Here is a 15,662-nt window from a genome sequence, read left to right as displayed (position 1 = left end):
CTCCACCAGATAACTCTGGCCGTGTTCCCTGACCATCCTGTGTCCCCTCCCCACACAGGAGGAGCACGGGCCTGGGTCCACCCGGCGTGAGGCGGTGGGTCGAGATCAGAGCTCAAGGCCTCAGACCCCGGATCCAGGGCTCCTGCACCTCGCTCACGACGGTGGGAGCAGCTCGCAGGTGACAAGCTGCAGCACCAGCAGCGAGACCAATGACTCAAGACTCCCAAACACCCCCACTCGCTACAGCTCGGGTTTGCAAAGAGTTAGCACTGACTGATCAAATCACGTTCTAAATTCCTTTGAAATTTAAAGGAAGTAAATATAAATTTTAGAAAAAAAAATTTTTTTAAATACCTGTTTTAAAAATACAAAGAACTAATACTGATGAACTGCATGTCCTTCTGGTAAGTAAAGTCAAATTCTTGCTCCTGAAATTTTAAAACATGCAAAGAACCAAAATAACGTGGCAGATGTGTGCCCAGTAGCGTCCATCAAAGGAACACGGACTCCACCAGGAGGATCTGGGCACTCCTCGCAGCACAGCTCAGGGTGGGGGGTGGGTTCTAACCCGCTGTGTTCCAGGGTGAAGACCAGTGTCCAGGCCTCAGTACATGCCCCCTCTTCCTGCAGACGCTCCCGCCCGCCTCCAAGCCCACAGCCGGTCTTCCCAGGGGGCCGGCCTCTCACCCTCTGCTGGGCCCCTTGGGGTCAGGCCTCAAGTGGGAAACTGGCAGACAGCTCCATACCTGACCCGCTGCGGCGAGCACAGCACCCACCTGCTCTGCGCCTGCATCAGCTGGAGGGCGCAGTCCTCCCTCAGGCGGCGGGTGGCGAGCTCCCAGTCCTGGTCCGCAGGAGCCACACGGCCAGCTGGCTCCTGGCCACAGTGGCCGCACCGTGGACACTCCTCCGCCTCTAGCCCATGCTCCAGCTGCCGCAGGCGGCCCTGCTGCTCCACCAGAGACCCCTCCAGGTCCAGGATCTGGGCTGCCTGCTGATCCTGAAGTTGCCTCATTTTGATTTCTCGGAGCTCAAACTTGTTTATTACGGACTGTTTCTCAGCTTCAGCTTGTTCTTTCAGGTCATGGAGCATCAGCGTGAGCTCCTCTTCAGCTTTTCTCTTTAGATCCTCACTTGCCACTTTCCATTCTGCTTCTTTGTCTTTCAATTCTTGCTTCACGAGCTGTAACCTCTCGTTGGCTTTCTTCAGCTCCTCCCGGTGATCTTCAACCAAGCTGTGTTTTACCTGCACGTAACATAATTTCACGTAAGACTGAAGAAATTAAAGGAGAAGTTTACTGGTAGTAACGACCCCCAAACCAGCTGTGCTTCACCTCTGGGGTTGGCAGACAGGGTTAAAAACTACGTGAACTCAACACGTACGTGCGTATGTGGAGGAAACAAAGACAGTGTCAGAGGCCACCTGCGTGAGACCAGCGATGCGGGGGGTCAGAGACACCACGGGGCTTCAGTCGGGGGGAGGGCCAACCACCCCGGACAGAGCAGAGCCACCATCAGCAAGGACACCAGAGTCCACGAGAACAAGAGCAGCAAACGGTTCAATGAGCCCCCGTCTCAGGCTTTGCTTCATTCATATTCTAATATCTTACATGGAATCTGAGTAAAAGATTGATAACTAAAATTTAAACTTCTAAGAGTATCTTCTGGAAAGGGAGGTGAATCACAAAGTTAGAGGTAGGCAAGTATCCTGATTTTCAAAAATAGAAAGCAAGTAAGTCAATAAACTACAAGAAAAAAACAAAAGTAAAAATGGAATTGAAGGATGACCTCAACTCCTTATTTAAGAATTAAGCTATTAAAGAGGCACGTGGCTGGCTCAGTCAGTGGAGCATGTGATTCCTGATCTCAGGTCATGAGTTCAAGCCCCACACTGGGTATGACTGCTTAAAATAATCAAGTTATTAAAATAAGTTTAGGATCCTGCTTCTGGAAATAGCTGAGAAGCTATAATCAGGCCAAACCTCCCAGACACTAAGAGGTATAAACACTGGGAAAAACATAAGAAACTACTTAGAGGCCTGAGAGAGCATCTAAAAGCAGGCGGATTGTGGAGAAGGGTTGGACACTAAGAAGAAACAAACGGCACTGGGCACTCTACCTGTCTGCGCCGCGCACACAAACTCCAGCACCTCCTTTGTGTGAACAGAGGAGGTAGAAAGTGAGACGTAAAGGCCCACTGGGACCGAACCAGACACAGAAGCTACAGGATCTGTGCATTAACCTAGCCCCAGTCTCTGATCCCTGGTGCAGACAGGTGTGGGCAGACCCTAGGAGCACCCACACAGAGAAGACGTAATGTGGAGTCAGACTCCAACCAAGGTAACTGTCTGCTAAAACAAACAAAAAAAATCAATACTTTTCAGTGGTATGTAACGGATTCCAGAGTCTCAACAATGTGTCAGTCACAATGTCCAAAATCAGCTGATATACAAATACCCAAGAAATATGACCCATGCTAAAAAGGAAATACAGGATTGTATTGGAGAACCTCAAGATGCCAAAATTTTGAAATCAGCAAAGGATTTAAATGATTTTTTTTTTAGATTTTATTTATCTATTTGAGAGAGAGAGCGTGAGAGCACGCACGTGCACACAAGCAGGGGGAGTGCAGAGGGAGAGGGAGAAGCAGGTAACCTACCAAGCAGGGGGCCCGATGCACCGCTTAATCCCAGGACCCCAGGATCATGACTCGAGCCAAAGGCAAACACTCAACCAACTGAGCACTGGGTGCCCCAGCAGACAAAGGTTTTAAAAACAAGTATCATAACTGCACTTATGGGCATAAGAAAAATATGCTTGTAACGAATAAAAGGATAGCAAATCATGGCAAAGAAAAAAAAATTCTTAACAGCAACAACAAAAAAGACCAAATAGAAATTGTAGAATTCGGGGGCACCTGGGTGGCTCAGCGGTGGAGCATCTGCCTTCGGCCCAGGGCGTGACCCCGGGGTCCCGGGATCGAGTCCCCCTTCGGGCTCCCCGCAGGGAGCCTGCTTCTCCCTCTGCCTGGGTCTCTCCCTCTCTCTGTGTCTCCCATGAATAAATATGTAAAATCTTTTTAAAAGGGGAGGATACATCATCAAAGATACAAGGGTGCATTTTTCAGGAAGACGGAACAATCATAAACATCCGTGACAATGAGAACAACCTCAAAATACTCAAAAATTAATAAAACTAAAGGGAAAAATACATGATTGTACACGCCGTCTCTCTAATTGATGTAAGGAGATGAAACGGTGGTGCAGGAGAGCTATTACACACACCCGAACACCAGAAGTCGCGGAGGAAAGTGTGCCCTCTGCTCCATGGTGCCTGACACGGTCACCTGCTGAAACCACAGACCGCCAACAAGGGCGGCTGCCTCCAGCAGGCCCGCCAGGCTCCAGCCTGGGTTCCACTCTGCTCCAAGTCCCTGCCAACACCTAACAGCAGCACCTGGACAGGCGGGTGAGAAGTTCACATGAAACTCAGTCTTGATGGAGACTGAAAATCCAGAAAGACCCTCGTGGTGAGAGCATCGGGCCACAAGCTCAGGCGGAGGGAACGCAGCTTCGTCCAGACGGCTCCGACTCCGTCCAGGGCACCCTGCAGCACACGGGGCCCCACGGCGCTGCGTATACGGAGGCCTCCCGGGGATCCAGGCGAGGCTGCGCCAACCTCCGCCCGCGCCACCAGACTCGCCATGCGCACACTCCATCGCCGTGCCGTCAGCCAGCAGGGCAGCCCAGGGGCTCACCGGGCCCCGGCCCGCAGCACGGTGCCACCTACCTGCCGCCGCCTGAGGACGCCCGGCCCGTCCCCTAACCCCGGAGCAAGAAGGAGTCAGACGCGCTCGGCCCGAGGTGGAGCCCTGTCCTGAGGCGCGAGCACGGCCGCAGGAGCAGAGTGGCCGGAGCACCAGGACCTGCGTGGGCCTCTGAGTCTGCGGCCACAGAAGGGGCCAGGCCCACACTCACCCTCTCCAAGTCCTCTTTCAGGCAGACTTCGTGCTGCAACTTCTCGTGTAAATTCCTGTTTTCTAGTTTTAAGACGTCCATTTCTTCCTTGAGCTCCGTCTGAAGAAGCAGCAGTTTAAGCCTGTGCTCAGCTTCCAGACCCAGCCCTCTGGCCACCACCTCCGTGTCCACCTTCAAGGCCGTGCCCTGTGCACACGGAACGGGCACCTGCGTGAGCTCTGTGAGGGGGCGAGCAGGCAGGAAGGACAGTCAGGCACAAACCTCGAGGGCATCACACGCGGCAGACTAGGACGCTCGCCCTCCAACGCCCCAGATGACGGACACTTGTTCCTGGGGCACACCCAGGGTGAGCCCGGCCTGAAGTGCGTGGGAGGTCAAAGCGCGGCACCCCGTGCCCCCAGCCCCGGTGACGAGCCTTGCAGCGGTCCTGCCCGGAGCCACCAGACCCACTCACCACCCACCCCGTCCCTCCAGGGGATGGTGGTCAACTGTGGGAGCGTGTGGTTCAGGTCGGGGCCTGTCACCTTCTTGGGCTCAAGCACGAGCTAAGCAGAGGACAGGCGCTCGGTGCCGGCCCGTCAGCACCTGTCAGCGCCCAGCAGCCAGTGTGCGTGGCCAAGACCTCCCACAGCAGGAGAAGAGTGAGGGGCAGATGCCAGCACCATGCGAGCCTGGCTCTAGGAGCACGCTCCTCCTCCTCCTCCTCATCAGCTCCAGGGGAGCCCCCGCCCAAAGCAGGCAGGGCTGTCGAGCACCCTGACGTGGGCCCTGACCCCCACACCCCGCCGCCCCACCTGGAATTTGCATCCAGGGCCGGCCTCACACCTGCTCTCCTCAGCGGCTGGGCTGCATCCACTGGGAGGACCGCAGCTTCTCTCCACCCCCGTGGCCTGCGACGCCCAGCCCCCGCCCCCATGCTGTACCTGGCAAGGCCCTCTCCCGACTCGCCGCAAGCCCAGCCCTTAACCCCGAGGACCCACCAGGGAGGAGCTGCAGAGTTCGGGGCCAGCCTGTCCGCCCACGCGGGAGCCCCAGCCCATGCGTCAACCCCGCAGGCCGCTCGGCAGCCGCCAAGGGCAGCAGGGGACCGCACACACCTTGGCCGGGCCCTTCTGAGAGGCCCTCGCGTTGCTCCCCTTCCGACTCCTGGGTCTCCACGAGGCCCGCCTGCTGCTGGGCTTCCAGGGAGGATGTCCACGCTGTGAGGTGGCACCGGTGGTTCTCTGCCAACTGTGTGGGCAAACACACGGCAAATCACACAGAGGACACGTCACAGGCAGCCTCTCCCCCAAGCACCTGATCACGGCCTCCCACGTTGCCCTCCCTGGGCCATGCACGCTCAGGCCACCTCCGTCCCCGCATCTCACCTCGGGGGGCCCAGTAACTCAGGGAGACAACAGCCCTGCGGAGCCGGGCACACAGCCCTGGCCGGAGAGCCCTCCCCGCTCCCGTGCTGCGCTCGCCGAGCCACCACAGCCCCAGCTGCAGGAGGCCAGGGAGGCCATTCCTGGAGCCTGCCCAGAGCCTTCGGGAGCTGCGCTGCAGGCAGACCTTCCCGGGCCAGGGCCTCCGCCCCCCGAGGGGCTCCAGCCTGCTTACCCCCCACTCCACGTCTCCCCTCTGCATGTCCCCTCCGACCCAGACCCAGCCTGGCCTGCTTGGGACACGGCCCTGCCCCATGAGAAGGGCCCCAAGGGAAGGGCCTGTGGTCACTGCTGCGGCACAGCCAACCACGCGCAGCCCAGCACCCTCGGCGGGGGGGGGGGGGGGGACGACAGAGGGGCTCAGGGCATGTGCCAAACCTGCTGAGGCCCTGAACATGCAGCCAGTGAACCCATTTTCCCCAAGAATCAGAGTCCTAGCAACCTCATCTTCACGCTCACAATAAGCTGGTTTTCTTCTAAAACAAGACTTAAGTCCCACCCCGTTACAGGAATGAGCCACGACAGCGACGGAAGGCTCGGGCCCAACACAGATCTGGGCCCACAGGACAGCGAAGCACGGGGGCTGTTTTTCTGGGTCGGGCTGCAAACACTGCCGTGCCATGCGAAAGGGGTAAGGAGCCCAGAGCCTCCCGCTGGACCGGTTCCAGGCGCAGAACTATTAAGAAACGGCTTCGAGGGATCAGCAGAGGATGCCCAGGGGCTCGTGGGTGAAGCCTCCGCTCAGGCCCCATCTCAGAGTCCCTGCTCCCCTCACGCCTGCCGCTCCCCAGCTCTTGCACCTCTCTCACATGAATAAGAATCTTTAAAAACCAAGTAAAATAATACAAAAAAAATCAGAAGAGGATGCTAACGCTGTGGCACTAGCCACGGGCCGGGGACCAGCGACAGCGAGCATGACCAAGTCCACAGGCGAGCAGCGCGCGGCACTACAGATGCCACGAGAGCGTGGGGGGGCCCACAGGGGGCCTGGGCGACTTCAAGTAAAAGGGGCGCGACCTCGTTAAGAATCCAAGGAAAAGGGACGCCCGGGGGGGCTCAGTGGTGGAGCGTCTGCCTTGGGCTTAGGGCGTGACCCCGGGGTCCCGGGATCGAGTCCCCAATGAGCCCCCTCCATGGAGCCTGCTTCTCCCTCTGCCCATCTCTGCCTGTCTCTGGGGGTCTCAGGAATAAATAAATAAAATCTGAAAAAAAAAAAAAAAAAAAAAAAAAGGCCCAAAGGAACACAAACCACAGACGCTGGCTGCCCCACAACGAGGACCATGCAAACGGGCAACATCCAGCAGTAAGGAGGGGACGTGGGGCCCGCACAGCCCGCTGACGGTTCACCAGGCGCCCTGAGGAGGGCACGGTGGCCTGTCAACGTCTAAACACACGTTCCATCGCTCTTCTCCTGCCTTACTGAAAAGTGGCTACGATGACGGAAAATTTACCTGCGAGGAGAAACAGGAGGAGGTCATCAGGGAACCAACGCTGACCAACCTCGGAAGACAAAACTCAGTGCCGTGGCAACGCCTGGGACCCACGGGCCAGGAGGCTGGCCACCCCAGGCAGGACCCCAGGAGGAGCCCTGGTCCCCGAGACCCGCGGCCACGGGTCACACACCACAGGGGACGCCCACACCACACAGACACCCACACGGGCGGACGGAACACAGGACACAGGGAGCACGAGAAACCCTTCGCCACCTACGGGCCTCAGGGGGCAAGCGAGGACGCTGCCCGGGCACTGGCAGGACAAGCAGGAAAGCTGAACCCCTAGAAATTAGGTGATGATGCAAATAACTGAACTACAACTGAAAAACTTAGTAAGTTCAAGAACACCGGTGGCTTGCCTCTTGGGTGAAACATGAAGGTCACGAGAGCTGCAAAGAGAGAGCGCAGGACCTGAACTGGGTGGTGACGGGCCTCCTGGAAGCGAAGGGAGCGTCCCAGATGCGAGCGTGAGCCAGAGATGCGCACGCACGCCAACAGCCGTCCAACAGCTCCGGGGGCCCGGCGGGGAGCCAGGGCTGCTGGACACACAGGCAGCACCCTCGGGGGGAGGACGGGACGGACGGGACAGGCAGCGCTCCGTGGCACTGGGTTGTGAGGATGGAGGACACGTTCCAGACGTTACACCGCCCCCACACACACACACGAGCTCTTGGGATCCCCCCTACGCGCCCCCGTGTCGCCGCCGAGGGAACAGGTGCAGCAAAGACGGGCCCTGTGCAGACACACCCCTGCTCCCCACGCAGCACGGAGGGCAGGGCGATCCCAGCGACGGCGGGCAGGACGGGGTGCTGGATGGGGAGCAGGACGGGGCGCTGAACAGGAGCAGGCCGCAGCCTGCCCGGGGCACTGCAGCAGCCACACCACGCCTGGCGGGCACCCATGGAGGAAGCGGAAGGGAGGAAATGATCGCGTGTCTGCAGAGAGGACGCGAACAGTGGAAAATCAGAAGGCGCCTGTTCAACAGGACAGACCGTGTCCCCAATATCCCCACGTTGACGTCTGAACCTCCAGCACCTCAGAAGGGGACTACCTCTGGAGACAGACGCCAGGGCTGTCTGCACAGAGAACACGTGCAGAGGCCGCACAAGGGCCGCCCTGCACAAGCCCCGGAGACCGGCCTCAGGAGGGACCAGCCCCAGCCCCAGACGACAAGTTCCTGCCGTTGACCCCCCACCCTGCGGTATTTGTCACGGCCACGTGGTGACGGAGAGCAGCAGGCGCTCACACGGAAGCTGCACACCCTGGAGCAGAGCATGTCCACCTGCCCAAGGTGACCACCCTGAGACCCGGCTCCCGACACCTGCAGGCATCACCACCAAGTCAAGGGAATCCCAGGCGACAGGAAGGCCACAGCTGGCCACATCTCAAGCGCCCGCAGCCCCAGTGCCCACGGACTGACGCTGGACAGACAGGATGCGTGTGCACAGAGGACGTCACTCGGCCGTAAAGCACGACGAGATCTTGTCATCTGTGACAACGCGGATGGGCCTCGAGGGTGGAACGAGGAGCAAAGTCAGTCGGTCAGAGGGAAACACACACCACGTGCCCTCGCACGTGGAATCTTGAACCTGAGCTCACAGATGCAGACGACAGACTAGCAGCTACAGAGGGGGACAGGGCGGGTGGGAGGGTCAGAGGGTGCGGAGTTCCAGGTGCAGAGCGGAGGAGCCCCAGGGTGTCACGACAGCGCGCTGATGGCGGTTAGAAACGCCGTGTCGTACGTATGAAAGCTGCCACGAGAGCAGATCTTGAAGGTTCTCATCATGCGAAAAAGCAGCTCTGAGTGTGGGTGTGGACTTGCTGCACAGCACCGTCTGCTCACCGCCCGCACCTGGGGCACCCGTGCGCCCGTCTCCCCTCGGTTGGAAAGAAGGCTCACCTCGGGCTGCAGGCTGGGTCCAACACGTTGCTCTCGTCTCTCCCCTTCACGCATGCTGGACGGACTAAGAGAGAAAACACGTTTCAACACCTCCTCACCCGCGCTTTCCCCTCCGGAGCTCCGTCCCTCCTGCTCCCTGCACCCGGCCCTGCCTCCCCTCCCCCGTGGAGAAGCCTTGTGTGGGAGCAGAGGGCCAGGCCGCACGCGGCCCCGCACGCCTCCCCGCGCTCCCACCCCCATGCTCTCTCGCCTCAGGGCCCAAACACAGGCTGTGGTTCTCGCACGAGGCTCGTGTCCCTGGCGTGAAGTCACTAACAAGACGAGGTCTCGTCAGCTCAAGGTTCCCGCATCTGGAAACACATTTAAGATGAAAAGGACTCCCGTACCCGATTCCCCCGGACTCCAGAGAGGGCTCTTCGGTCGCGTCCTGCAGCCGCTGCTCCAACAGCACCGGGTCCTCCCGCCCGCGCTCCGCAGCCCCCTCAGGGCTCTGCCCCAGCTCAGACTCCTGCTCGGCCCTCCGGCCCCGGCGCTGCTGCTGGACGCCGCACTCTCGCTCTCGCTGCTCCAGCTCTTCCCCGTGAGGCGTGCGGGCTGGAGGGGTTACAGGGTCGCCGTCAGACGAACGTTGAGGAGCGCCATCCCCAGAGAGCGCCGGCCGGCCGGGCAGGTGCAGCGGGCCCCTCCTGCGCTTTGCTCCCACAGGCCGGTGGCCGGCGGCCTCAGCGGATCCCCCGTCCCCGGAAGCAGAGCACTCTCAGGCTAGGGCCGAGGGCATCAGGGAGACTGGGGGTGTGGGTGGGTGGCCCAGCACCTAAGGGCTCCACCCACGGCCAGCAAGGAACAAGACCCGGCCCCACGGGCCTGAGCCTCAGGAGCCACGCGGAGGCCGCCAACACCCTGCCCCTGCTGCTGGGTCCAGACGAAGCCCAGGCTTCCCACCTATGTTGACATCTGCCAGCTAAGAACCAGGGTGGCTTCAAGCCACTAGCCTGTGACGTCTCATCATGACGACAGCACAACACACACCGACCCATAGAGAACTTGTCACCGTCACTGTGGGCAGCAAGGGGATGGATGCCGCCGCCGCCAGGGGGTTAACACGAACTCATAACTAGCTTTCAAACACCACAGCCATGACCTGATCACCACCCAGAAGTTTCCATGCAAACAGCCCTGCAAGGACCCTGGAGGCCAGGGCAGGGCTGCCCCACAGCCCACGCGGGAGCCCACTGTGCCGGCGCTCACGCCGCTAGTCCACCCGCAGGAGCTGCGAGCTGCACCCCCACGGCCACGCACAGCCACCGCCCGGGTGTCCAGCCCTTACTCCTAACCCTGCTCTCTGCCCGGCAAGGGCGACTTGCAGAGGGTCTTGCAGGAGGGGCCAGGCGAGCTGCTGGGCCCCGCAGACTCGGGCGTCGGCCTGGGGGCCCCGGGAGCTCGGGGCACCTGCACCCGCCACACACCCGCTGACACGGCTTCTCGGTGAACGCCAGCTCCACCGTAAGCTTTAAGGACCTCACCCCGTAAACTGCCTCATAGGAACATGAGAAAACACGACGCTAGCCGTTACCCGCTCCAGGGTGAAACCAAGGCCCTCAGGTCTCCACCCTGAAAACACGCTTCAAAGAAGTCTACAAAATCGCTTTCTATGCCTGCTGCGACGTTAAGTCTGACTTCGGGGTTTCGACGACTAAAAACATAGCTTTTTCAATGGGCAACTCCTTACCACTCGCGTCCTGTCTGTCGGGTCTCGGAGACTCGAGCTGGGACCAGAGGCGCCGGATCTCTTCCTGCGACTGAGCCTTTAGCTCCGCGTACGACGCTCGGAGGCTCTCTAACTGGAAAGGGAAGGCGACAGGGTGAGACGCCTCTGAGAACCACCGCGGGAGCTCGGAGCCCAGCTCCAGGGACACACGAGGTGAAACGAGAGGACCGGCCACAGCAGCAGCACAGAAACACTATGACCCTTGGCAAGACGCCTCTACCTGACTCTACCCGGCTGTCCCCTCACTGAGTAAGGACAGAAACCTTGTCCGTAGCCCTAAACCCCCATCCTCTCGGGTGTCGGCCCGCCCTACACCCAGAGCTGCGAGCACCAACCACCGTCGCCACGGGGGGCTCGGGTCAGGCCACACGTCGCCCCAAGGCCCTCAGTGGGGAGGTATGAGGGCAGGGCCGAGGGGACACGGGGCCTGGGAGCTCCGGCCTGCGGCAGCCCTAGGTCAACCTCCACATCACGGACAGCCCCACCAGCCTCACGCAGGGCCAGGACAGAAGGTGTCCTTCCGTGTTCCTTTCCCACCAGCAGGGGACATGAGGGGACGCGAGGAGGAAAGGCGGCAGTGCAGGTGTGGATGGAAGCCTCGGGACAGAAGCACAAGCTGCTCCTGGGCGCTCACAACATCGCCTCCTCTGCAATGGGGCGCGGGCAGAGACGGAGCCCGCCTCTGGTTCCCTTCCTGTCTGACCCCTCGGCCCCAGGCCTGGGGCGCTGCTGTCCCAGGGACGGAGCCCTCGGCTACCTGAGACCCGGCCACAGCTCCCACCGTGGGACGCGGGCTCGCGCCGGGAGAGCGTTCTGAATACAGAAGTAGCGGAAGTGTTTCTGGCTGAGCCTTCTCAGCTGAGAACGTGGCTGAGAACGCGGGTTACGGCTGAGAACGTGGCCTCAGACTCCTAATGCCTGGAGCCTGGATCCCAGGGGCGCTGCTGAAGGACACAGATGTTGTGCGGCTGCGCGGAACCACTGGGTCAACTCCACAGACTCTATCCTTCCTCTTCTACTAAGTACTGGGAGTCCGCGCGTTCAGGACTTCAGTTGTAGCAGTACCAGAACAGGGAACCGCCACCGGGTCTTCTACCCACCCCCACCCCTCTGCCCCCGGAGCTGGGGCCCAGACGTCCCCGCCCACCTCCAGCTGCTTTTCCACCTCCTGGTCGCGGAGCCTCAGCTCCAAGTCCTGCACATACTGGCAGCGCTCCGACTGCAGGTCTTCACGCAACTGCCTCAGGGCCTCTTCGTGCTGAGCCTCCAGGGTCCTCAGGGCACCTGGACGGCGGCAGACACCTCACTCAGGGCACGCCACTCCCAGCCCCACTGTGCCCAGCACCCGGCGCTCCGCCACAGGGGCGCCAAGTGACGGGCGACAGGATGAAAGGCAAACAGTCGTGTTATTTTTGGAAGCATCTTAATAACAAAACATGGACAAATGTCTCTGAATCAAAGGTTTCGGGAGAAGTTAGGGAGCTTGAGACGTCTGTGTTCAAAGAGGGAAGACCCCGAGGCTGAGCCCGAGGGCCCCGCTGGCCCGCACCCGTCACCAACACCTGGGCGACACACACGGCCCCTGGCACTGACACGGAGGACACCCGCCCAGCGCAGGCCGCGCACAGCCCCTGACCTCGGTTCCAGGGTCCTGCACCAACACTCACGGCCCTCTTCAAACCTGCTCATTTTAACATGAAACTCACATTCAGCCTGATTTTTGGCTTGAAAGATCTTCTCCAATTCAGCTTTCTGTTCTGACAATTCTCTCTTAAACTGGTCTTGTAAATTCTCCAACTCTGACCGATGCTTCGCAGACAACTCTCTGCGTAGGTTTTCCAGGCATAAACCTCTCTCCGATTCCCAGTCTCGCTTCAGGCTCTAAATCAAGTATGGAAAGAAGAAGACTATGGACTAACAGTGGACCATCCCTGGTAAAAAATTTAAACTGTGAAAAAAAAATTTTTTTGAACAGTGTTGGAAACCCTGGTGAGCAGCCATGGCGCCCAGACCAGACGGTCACTACACGAACCTGCATGGTGCCCACCACCCACACACAGGAGCAGAGAGCAAGGGCCCCCTGCCCAGAAACAAAGTGTGGACAGAGGTCATGCTCAACAATTCACACACCGTCCCCCACGAAAGACCCAGGGTGCTGCTGTGCCATCACCTGACCTCTGCTGAGGGACGGCGTGGCCATAAATGCCCTAAGAAAGGGGTCCCCAGGATGCCTGGGTGGCTCAGCGGGTGAGCATCTGCCTTCAGCTCAGGTCGGGACCCCGAGGTCCCAGGATCGAGTCCCACATCGGGTCCCTGCAGGGAGCCTGCTTCTCCCTCTGCCTGGGTCTCTGCCTCTCTCTCTCTGTGCCTGGGTCTCTCACAAATAAATAAAATCTTTAAAAAAGAAAACAAAACAGAAAGGAGTCTCCACTGTCCAGCTTAGAGGGGTGAGGAGCAGGAGCAAAGCCCCTAACAGCCGTCCAACACCAACGGCCTGATCAGGGCAGCAAGGACATAAACACCCACGTGCCCAACGTCACATATGCCCTCTACTGTCACCAACGTCCCCCGACCTCACAAGCCCTGTCCTCCGCTGTCACAGGCACCAACAGCCCTTCTACAAATGTAGCCTTGACAAAGGGACCCATCGCCAGGACCAGGCTTGTCACACCCTCAGCGAGAACCCTCCCCAGGAGACTCCAGGACTAGCGGGTACGGTCAGCACAGCACATGGGCCCGCCACGGTGTCGGCCGCACAGGGCATTGCCCCCACCGCTCTTCCCCCGTGCCCCCACCGTGCCGGGACCCGCACCCCACACGGGTCACTCATTCACCGGGTGGCCCCCTGCAGTGGGAGCACAGGAGGCCTAGGCCGTGGGGGCCACTTGGGAACCAGACTCAGGGTGCAAGTGCTTCGCGTCACAGAACAAGCACACGCAAGGCCCCAAACGAGCTGTGCTGACAAGTTCACGCTGTACAGAGAACGCTTGACCTCGAAAGCAAAAGGCAACACACCATATACCAGCATGTTCGATGAAAGCTCTGGATTTTGTCCGAATCAGGTGAAGGGGGCCCCGGCGGGGGGGGGGGGCAAGCTGGAGGGATGGAGGGGACCGCGGCTCGACAACGACCCCTACCTCCACAGCCCGGGCGTTTCTCTCCATTTCTGACTGTAGCTTCTCTTTCAGCTTGGCTGCAAGACAGACAGGAGAGCAGATCAGATCTCAGTCTCCGAGTTTCCCAGCTGGAGCCTCGGGAGGTAGGGCCGCGTGCAGGGGCCGCTCCCCGGAGCACGCACCAGCGCCCCCAGGACTCTCCCAGGACAACAGGGGGTCGGGGCTCGGGGCTCATCTAGGAGGAAACAAGAACCCCACTGTGATTTAAATTATGGATTACAGGATTACATTCCTGCCCAGACCGAGGACAGAGCCCTCCCGGCAGCCTGCAGCCTGACGCTGGCTCAGCCCTGCACACCCCGGGCCTGTCGTCCAGGCTCCCCCCATGCCAGACTCCAGGCGACGTACCACAGACAGGCAGATGTTCCAGGACCAGCCGCCCCCAAACCCCAAGGGAAGGACCACAAGAAGAGAGGTGCCGGGTGCTGGGGGCGCGGAGGAGGGACAAGGCTGGACCAGCATGCGAGCCGTGGCATGGACAGAGGGGTGTGCGCACGCCTGGAGATGCCGGTCAGAGGCGCGGGGACCTCAGGAAAGGGCTGCGAGGGAGCAGCGCCAGCCAATGCCACACGTACAGGCGAGGGTGGCCTGAGCAAGCCCAGAGCCCGCAAAGGGCCAGACACCACCTGTGAGGGGAGGTCGCGGGGCCCAACCCACAGGAGAGCCTCATGGAGCAGAGGGTGGGCGTGGGCCCCTCTGTGGCCCTGTTCCCAGAGGAAACGGCACAGAGGAGCCTAAGGGGAAGCAAGTTTTGTATTTTAAAAAACGAGCAAAAACAACAGGACATAAAACTACTTATTTACACTTGCTGAAATCTACGTGAAGAAACGTGGGACGGAACCCCCGGAACCCGAGAAGACTGGCTCCCTCGGACAGCTGCGGGGGGACCCGCAGGAGGGAAGACTTGCAACACATCCGGGGCTGCACACGCTGCTTCCATTTTTCAAATGAAAAACTCAACAAATAGGTAGATAGGCAGAGGAACGGGGAGACTGCTCACGGGCACGGGTTTCTTCCTGGGGGATGAACGTCCTAACTTTAGACATGGGGATGTCTGTAGACTCGGAAACGCACACTTCAAGTGGAGAACCGTACGTACGTGAACTACAGCACAATCAAGCTAGTGTTTACAACTGATGTTCACAAAGCAGTGACTACAAAAAACGTACCCAAAACACCAGTAAAATGTGAAAGTATCTCTCAGATGTCAATAAAGAGCTCAGTTAGGAAAAGGTGCCTAAGCCGTCCACAGGGAGCAGAGTGAGGCGCCTGCGGGACGTGGGGGTCCGTGTCCAGGAGCATCGGGGACGGTCGACAAAGCTCAGCCAGACACAGTCCCGTCAAACAGGCGGACACGGAAACTTCCAGCACACAGGCAGATCACCACCGATGACACAAGACCATTTTAAAAACTAACACAGGCCCAGCGGAGAACTAGACAGAAGGCAAAGGGACAGCAGAGGCCCGCGGAACAGGATGTGCACTGCCCTCCCGCCCGGCAGGGACTCTGTGTGAATCCCTTCCCTGGGACCGGCCCCTGGCGGGCTCACCCCCCCGCCCCGAGCAGCAGGAGGGGCCCGCGCCCCACTCAGGTCCTGGTGAGGCCCGTACCGGTTTCCTGGCTGCACCGCAGCCGCATCTCCTCCTGCTCCCGCGCATGCTGCTCCCTGGCGAGCTCCAGCTCCTGCTGCTGCCTGCTGCGCAGCAGGGCCAGCTCCTGGGCGTGCCGGCCATTGAGCATGGCCCGCAGCTCCGTCAGCGCCGTCTCCTTCTCCTTCTGGAGGTTGGCTTGCGTCAGCTCCAGCTGCGCCGTGTGCATGTTGCTCAGACTCAGGCGTAGCGCCTCCAGCTCCAGGGAGGGCACCGGCTGCGGGAGAGTGAGGCATTTCTGGGTGCTCGGCTCACGGACACCAGCACAACGCCT

General features: G+C 59.9%; 1 protein-coding gene across 1 annotated transcript in view; it reads right to left on the bottom strand.

The window, feature by feature from the left end:
* The window catches only part of PCNT (pericentrin), a 101,618-nt gene that overhangs the window by 67,065 nt on the left and 18,891 nt on the right, over positions 1-15,662 (bottom strand). The window contains 10 exon segments of the mRNA XM_049104512.1: positions 777-1,246; positions 3,978-4,195; positions 5,075-5,207; positions 8,795-8,858; positions 9,181-9,388; positions 10,524-10,635; positions 11,710-11,846; positions 12,269-12,443; positions 13,700-13,755; positions 15,350-15,605. Of these exon segments, the coding sequence (XP_048960469.1) occupies positions 777-1,246; positions 3,978-4,195; positions 5,075-5,207; positions 8,795-8,858; positions 9,181-9,388; positions 10,524-10,635; positions 11,710-11,846; positions 12,269-12,443; positions 13,700-13,755; positions 15,350-15,605 (1,829 nt within the window).

This window comes from Canis lupus, chromosome 31 (assembly GCF_003254725.2).
Source record: "Canis lupus dingo isolate Sandy chromosome 31, ASM325472v2, whole genome shotgun sequence".
In the NCBI taxonomy this organism is placed as follows: domain Eukaryota; kingdom Metazoa; phylum Chordata; class Mammalia; order Carnivora; family Canidae; genus Canis; species Canis lupus.
This window is presented reverse-complemented; position numbering and strand designations above follow the sequence as displayed.